At 49.9% G+C, this 7,149-nt stretch overlaps 2 protein-coding genes across 4 annotated transcripts in view; both read right to left on the reverse strand.

Moving 5' to 3' along the window:
* LOC113202874 (dynein light chain roadblock-type 2) overlaps window positions 1-7,149 on the reverse strand; it is a 223,281-nt gene that overhangs the window by 164,017 nt on the left and 52,115 nt on the right. The window lies entirely within an intron of this gene.
* The window catches only part of LOC113216170 (inhibitory POU protein), a 39,121-nt gene continuing 34,100 nt past the window's right edge, over window positions 2,129-7,149 (reverse strand). For all 3 annotated transcript variants that reach the window (XM_052265619.1, XM_052265620.1, XM_052265618.1), the window contains exon 5: window positions 2,129-5,792. In XM_052265619.1, the coding sequence (XP_052121579.1) occupies window positions 5,010-5,792 (783 nt within the window). In that variant the 3' untranslated portion in view covers window positions 2,129-5,009. The remainder of the gene's footprint in view (window positions 5,793-7,149) is intronic.

The raw sequence follows: 7,149 nt of genomic DNA on the forward strand, positions 1-7,149 counted from the left end.
GACACCATACCACCACCGGTCCATTTTTTACCATCACGTGTACAGCTAATTGCTTTCTGGCGCCTTGACACTTTGCACTGGAGAGAGGGTGGGAGGGGGAGGGGGGGGGCAATACACGCGGAGGTGTCGAGTGGAACGTCGCGTCTGCCAGCGCGGTGTTGTGGCGCGGCGCGGCGTATGGTGGCAGGGCAGGTAACCCACGGAAAAGCCGTCGCACTTGCTTTGGTTCCAACTAATTTTTGCTTTAAATGCACTGAAATTTTCAATTGTTTGCATTTGTATCCGTACAAAATATGTTGTAAATTTGCGACAGCCCGTTCTTGATGGTTGATCAATTCCGAGTACTTGTTTGTATATAGTATAAAATTGTGATTTTACGAAACACATTATGGAAAATTTTCCCATAAACCTACCTCCGACTATTTTTCTATGGTCACGAGTCTAAAATAAACAAAATGCCAAATGGTAGCTGCCAACTTTTCAAGTACGCCAAGAATGTAAACGTATGCAAATAGAAAACTTACCGTGTTGCGCAGGCTCACTTAAAACTGGCAGCACTGGAAACCCATGTGCGTGTATGTTGCACACTTGTAGGCGTGTGAATTTCTATTCGGACATACTTGCAATTATAAGTGTGGAAAAATCCAAGGAAAATGCAAACCTTCACTTGTGCACGAATTGGAATCCACACAAGTACACAAGTGTGGTACGTTTTTACACTCTTTATGGTTTACTGTGAGGAGGGACTCGAGCGGTTCTCGCTCGTATTCGCACTGCCAGGCCCAAACCTGCTCATGCGCTCGTCACACACCAAATACGCCCATCTCACTCACACACAAAAACACACACACAGCGACGCGAGCGCACATGCATTTTCTCTCTCTCCTTTTTACCCCGACATTTTTTGGCGAAGTTTGCCGAGCTGCCACGCATGGCTAGGCCGCGAGCTGCGGGCCGCGCCCACCAGCACCGGCCATGGCTCGGCTTGATTAGCTAACCAGCCTCCGCCTGCACCCTGCCGGGGCCTGTCCGCCTGTCGGGGTCAGGCTGGCCGTCCGGCAGTTCGGCCGTGACGGATTGGCTTCTATAGTCGCGAGCCGAGCACGGCGCTACATGTAAAGTACTCACTCGATTGATTCTCGTTCCCTCGGCTGTCGTCGCACTCGTTGCTTCGATTTGTCACGGGAATAGTATCTCCCTGTGCCTCAGCCTCAGCGCTACTTAGCTACTTTTATCGGCTATCGACACATGAGACGCTAACTGAAAAAAAACAAAAACAACTGATACAACACGTATCGTTGACACTCTGAGGCGTTGCTTCCTCGCGAAAAACACGATTGATCACTCTGCAGTAACTAAGGCTTAAGTCAAAAATTTAAAAATAAAAATCTTTCTAAATAGCTTTGAGAACATGGTTTTCCAAAACAATTTTGTAAATTTTCTGAATTTGGAGAACTGAAACGTAGATTTTACACCAAAGCTGCGTTTAATATTCACAATAAAGACGATTTCAAAATAAATTAAAAAATATTAGTCAAAAGGCAAATTTTTCAAAAAGTCGGAAATTTTTCCAAACGTTTTTGAAAGTGGTGGTTCCAAACTGTCTGTTTGACTTGAATACTTACAAGTGTGCGACTGCATGTGTGCAACTCCTCAGTTGAGCACTTCCTTGGATTGAGTGCTCACTGTGTAGGAAGTGTTAAGCTAAAGGGGTTGCACACTTGCAAGTGCACTCCTACTGCGTTGAACTCATGTAAGTGCACAACTACGGAGTTGCACACTTACATGTGTTAGCAGTTGCACACTTGGTTTATCAGTATGCATTTACAAACGTTTCCCAAAAGTATCCATGGCAAACATTTAGGACTGTGAGAGTGTTTTCCAGTTTGATGTTTGGAGGTTCTATATGGGCAGAATGTTGTTAGATGTCTAATAAGCTTGAAAGGAAAAAAACAAAACAATGAAAGAGGATCCGGAAAATCTTGTCGTTCCATTTTGACCCTCTTTCGATCGTTTACAGTTAAAGCGATGAGCGGTGCGCTGCAGTGACGGTGACACACACACTCACCCTCCCTTTATTGTGAAGCAGTTAGGCAAAACATGCAAAAAGTAGGAAAGTGGCAAAAAATAATTTTAGCTTTGCTTTTTATTTCGGGCAATGGAGGTGGAGTACTAGATGTGCACGCCGACTCGACAAGAGTTGGCATAACACCTAACAAGCTATAGTTTACTGCTATCGCCAGTACAAAATACAAACAACAACAAATTCACCGTTGTCAGAGGCGCAACATATTTACTTTTAGCCCTCTGACTTTAAATTAAGTGACGTGGTAACGAAAACGAGTCTGCATGCTTCCCATATTTTTCTTTCTGATGAGATAATTGTAAGAATAGCCAACATATTTGCCAGTTAGTGAAAAAAATTAGTCAAAATTAGTAGAGCCTGGTCCGAGAATGACTAGATCAATTTTATCCTTTTTAAGAAATGAAAATTAATATTTACCTTGTCGAATCACAACGCAGCAAAAAGTAAAATACAGGATGTGCAGACAAGAGCAACAAAACACAATAAATTTATTTAAGGTAGATTGATTCAATATCATTTATAATCAGACTACCACCTTATCGTAGCATTTCTGCCATCCAACGCTACAAAATAAAACATTGGTAAATTGAAAAAAAAAATGTACAGGTCACAATATCTTAAATCTATACAATTACACCAGTAACCGAAACACTGAATAAATAATATGAATTCTTTGGCTTTCAAAAATTTGCAGGACTTGAGTAACAACACAGTTTTGTTCAATCCTCACAAAGTTATATACAAAACACAGAAACAGGAAAAAAATCCCCGTCATTGATCAAAATAAGCTTTTTCTTAAACTACTAGACAACTTATTGCACTGAGTTGAGAACAATCCAAGAAACGGCTCTCAACGTATTTGACTCCCAAGAACAATGTAACACGCAATCTGTGCATGGATTGCTGGAAACAAATAACCCAGCAGGTTTCAATAATATTTTGAGAAAGTTTTGGTCGTTAAACAACTGGCCCTTTTTTGGTAAATTAAGAGTACAACGCGAATATTGAATCCAATCTTACGAGTACAGGTCAAGAAAGTATTCGAATTCACTGGGTAAACAAAATGTTTCTCACAGTACATGCACAGCTCATGCCACTTTCACACTTAACGTCCACTCCCTCAAACACACTCTCACATAGGCTCACGTGTTTAATATACCTGTGATGCGCTCTAACGCTTCACAAATCATCTTATTCAGCTCATGACTAGAGTTAAAATTAAAATCACATGACTAAAGATATCACTAGGTACAAGGAATATTGCTTTTCCTAAAACGAGTTGAGTACAAAATTTGTCACTGATCCGGGGAAAAAATTCACGGCGTGGAAAAATGGCACTCAGGTCCTCTGTGTCGCCTGAACATGGTTCCGAGTCTTTTCCCGCACACACTTTTTCACCGTTCCAGACTAGGGCTGGGCGGTTTTTTCATTTCAATATCAATACCCAATATTTTAAAATATTGAAATATCTTCAATATCAATATCCTGTATTGAATATTGAAATATTGAAAATATTGAAATATTGAAACGTAAAAATATTGAAAATATTGAAGACTTAGAATTTTCCGATTTGGTATGTTTGTTCTCTGGCCTTGTCAGCGACAGGAATCGTCTTCTCTTACACCTCAGGGTTTATAAAAGAGGTAATTTCATACGATATACAACAAAAAGGGACAACATCACGCGATAATTGAGTATTTTAGAGCTGGGAATCTGACTCAATATTTCAATATTGGCTTTTGGGTTCAATATTTAAATATTGAATATTGATTTTGGAATATTGAAAACTTCAATATGTTAAAATATTGGTTTCAATATTTAAAAATATTGATATTGAGGTCAATATATTGAAAAACCGCCCAGCCCTATTCCAGACTTGATATGTACGTTTCATCCCCCATAGTTGCCGCAAGGAGCTCGTCCTTCGGACGATGGTCAGGTCGAACTGACATGAAAGAACGTCGTTGGCACACTTCATTCCATCACTCCGCGCCATGGCTACACCATGACCGCATGGTAATGGCACAAAATAAAACTTTTGGTACATCTGTTTCAAATGAGCTCCATTTACTAACGCGTTGCGACACAATGTCAAATATTCTCCCTTTAAAACGGCAAGGAAAACAAAAACAACCGACATGCTAAACCGATTCCCTGTATAACATATTGGCACTTTTTACTTGAATCCTCTCCTAAACAAAAAAGACAGTCTCCGTAATCACCGGGCGCTTGGCCCGTCTACAGCCGAGACCTGCGCGAATTCATTTTCGTTACATTATTGGCACACTTGCAGTCGGTCCGTGGGAGCCGGGGGCAGGTCAAGAGCATGCGGCGGGGCCGGACGGTCGCCCCAGCGCTGGCAGCCGGCTGCTGAGAAGCCACAGATCGGCGGACCATCGCCAGCCCTGGCTGGGTGCCTTCAGGGACCTGCATCCAGCGACAGATGAAAGCGCGCGGGGACGGGCGGGGGAGGGGGGAACTGTCGCGCGGGCCTCGCAGGGGAGCGGCGCCCGAGTGTGGTGATGCGTCGCGTTTAGGTCTCTAATGAAAATTATTTACGAAGTGGCACTTTTTATTCACTTTTGATAAAGTGGCGAATTTCAAATACGTTTGGCAACAAAGGCCAAAACAATTTCTGGGTGAAAAAGTTGTATTAATCTTTAAAAATTAAATTGCTTTATCTAGAGTGCAGAAAGAAACGGGAGAGATTTAATTTAGTGAAATAAGCAAACCAGCAGAAAATTGCTTTGTATCGACGCGGAGTAATGTTTTTGTTTCATTACTTATTCTCTCACGTTAGGGGCGCGGTCCTTGGCAGCTTCTAAAGGGGAAGGGTGAGGGGAGAGGGGGGCGGCGGTCACTGCATGCAGTGCCCGGGGGGCATGGGCGTGGGCGCGCCTCCGCCAGGCCCCCCGGCCCCCTGTCAGTGCTGGGCCGCGAACTTCATGCGCTTCTGTTTCTGTCGCTGGTTGCAGAACCAGACACGGACCACATTCTTTTTGAGGTCCAGCTTTTCGGCGATGGCCGCGATCTTCTCCCCGGAGGGCCTGGGCTGTACGTTAAAGTACGCCTCTAGCGAGCGCTTCTCCGGGGCCGCGATCGAGGTTCGCTTGCGCTTCTTCTCCCCGGCGGGCAGCACGCTGGGCGCGTCCGGGTCCTGACGCTTGCTCCTGGCCTGCGCCTCCGCCTCCTCTAGCCACGCCTGGAGGATCGGCTTGAGCGCGATCATGTTGTTGTGGGACAGGGTGAGCGACTCGAAGCGGCAGATGGTGGACTGGGACAGGGCGCCGACGCCGGGCAGCTTGAGGGCGGCGAGCGCCTTGCCCACGTCAGCCTGCGTCACGCCCAGCTTGATGCGCCGCTGCTTGAAGCGCTCGGCGAACGCCTCCAGCTCGCGCGGGTCCGTGTCCGAGTCCGGGTGCAGCCCCGCCGCCGCGGCCGCGGCCGCCGCCATGGCGGGGTGGTGCGCCGACGGGTGCGGGTGGTGGTGGGGGTGGTGGGGGTGGTGGGTGGCGTGGCCCGCCAGGGGCCCGCCGTGGTGGTGGTGGTGGTGGTGGCCGCCCATCATCGAGTTCATGGGGTTGTACATGGGCGGCGGGTGCAGCTGGTGGTGCGAGTTGTCCGAGATGGGCGTGAGCGTGGTCATGCCGGCGCCTTCCAGCATGTCCAGGCCGCGGTCCAGGCCCTCCATGCCGTGCGGCCCCATCTGCAACAGAGACACACGCACAGTCAGGCGCCTGCTGGGTGGGCAGCGCGCGGGCCGCGGTGCGCGACGGCGGCCTACCTCCCGGGCGCCCGGCGGCTGCGGGGCGGGGGGCGCTCGCGTGTGCAAGTAGTAGAGTGCGGCCGCGCGCCGCGTCGGAGAGAGAGATTAAGCAATCGAGCAAATCGCCTGGGTTGTTGGCTTCCGCCGCGCCACGCTGCGCCACGCGCTGTGCCACCCGCGCGGTGCCCCGCCGGTCCCGCCGGTGGCGACGCGTGCCGCCCGCGTGGCGCCCGCGTGCAGCCACTACAGGGCACGCGCCGCCCGGCGGGCCGCCCGGCGGGCGACTCTCATTTCAATTGGATTGGGCTCTCACTGGAGGTGGCTCCGGCTCGCGCCGGGCCGGCTGACATGGGGCGACCTGGCGCCCGGGGGCTCGCGCGCGAGGCTCAGGCTCTGACCCTCATCCCATCAAACCTTTTCCCAGCTCCTGACCCTGCCCGCACCGCCCGGCCCCGCTCCTCCCCCAGCTCCAGCTCCGATCGCAGGCCGTATTTTACTCTCCACAGGAACGCGCCGCCGCCACCGCGCCGTACATCACGGCGGACAAATGCGAAGGCGGCGGCCGCTGTTGCTGCTGCTGTTAGGGTGCGCCAAAGGTGGTAGTGGCCACAGCTATCGGCTCGGCGCACCTAGCGATTTTAAAAACCGAAGTCTCCCCGCGAAATTTGGAAACTTTTCCAGAGAAAATTGTTAAAACAAAAAGTACAATTTGCAGGGAAAAGACGAGATTGAAAAAACAATTCCAAAGATACTTTAACGGGATATTAAAATCCTTAGGCGCACCCAGCACCTCCCGCCCGCCTGCATCCTCCCACCCAAACGCACCCCGGCCCCGGCCCGTCTGTCCTGCTGTTGTTTCTCCCTCAAGCTCTCTCTCTCTCTCTCCCTCTCTGCATGTCACCCCCGCTCTCGCGACACATGCACCACAGTCCCTCGGCGCCGGTGGGAATGCGCTTTTGCCGGCCAATGCGATTCCACTGCATCCCGTCAACGAGCGCGCGCGGATCGGCGCCCCTCAACTGGACGTGGAGGAGAGGTCAGAGGCTGCAGGTTTGCCGTTGCCGTTGCCCTGAGGCCGTGTCGCGAGCTGCCCCCCCCCTCCCCCCACTTTCATCCTATCTGTCTCCCGGACTGGGTTACACACGCAGCGTGCGACCCCTTCTGTCTGGGCCCTAACCAGCATCAGAGTACCAGCGTCGCGTCACTCTCCATCCGCCGGGGAAGTCCTAAGTGCAGCAGCAAGGCTCCGATATAGGAAGATCGTCTCGCCCCTGCCTGCCACTAACACCCCCCCCCC

Source organism: Frankliniella occidentalis, unplaced genomic scaffold, assembly GCF_000697945.3.
Source record: "Frankliniella occidentalis isolate FOCC.00 unplaced genomic scaffold, Focc_3.1 Scaffold28, whole genome shotgun sequence".
In the NCBI taxonomy this organism is placed as follows: Eukaryota; Metazoa; Arthropoda; class Insecta; order Thysanoptera; family Thripidae; genus Frankliniella; species Frankliniella occidentalis.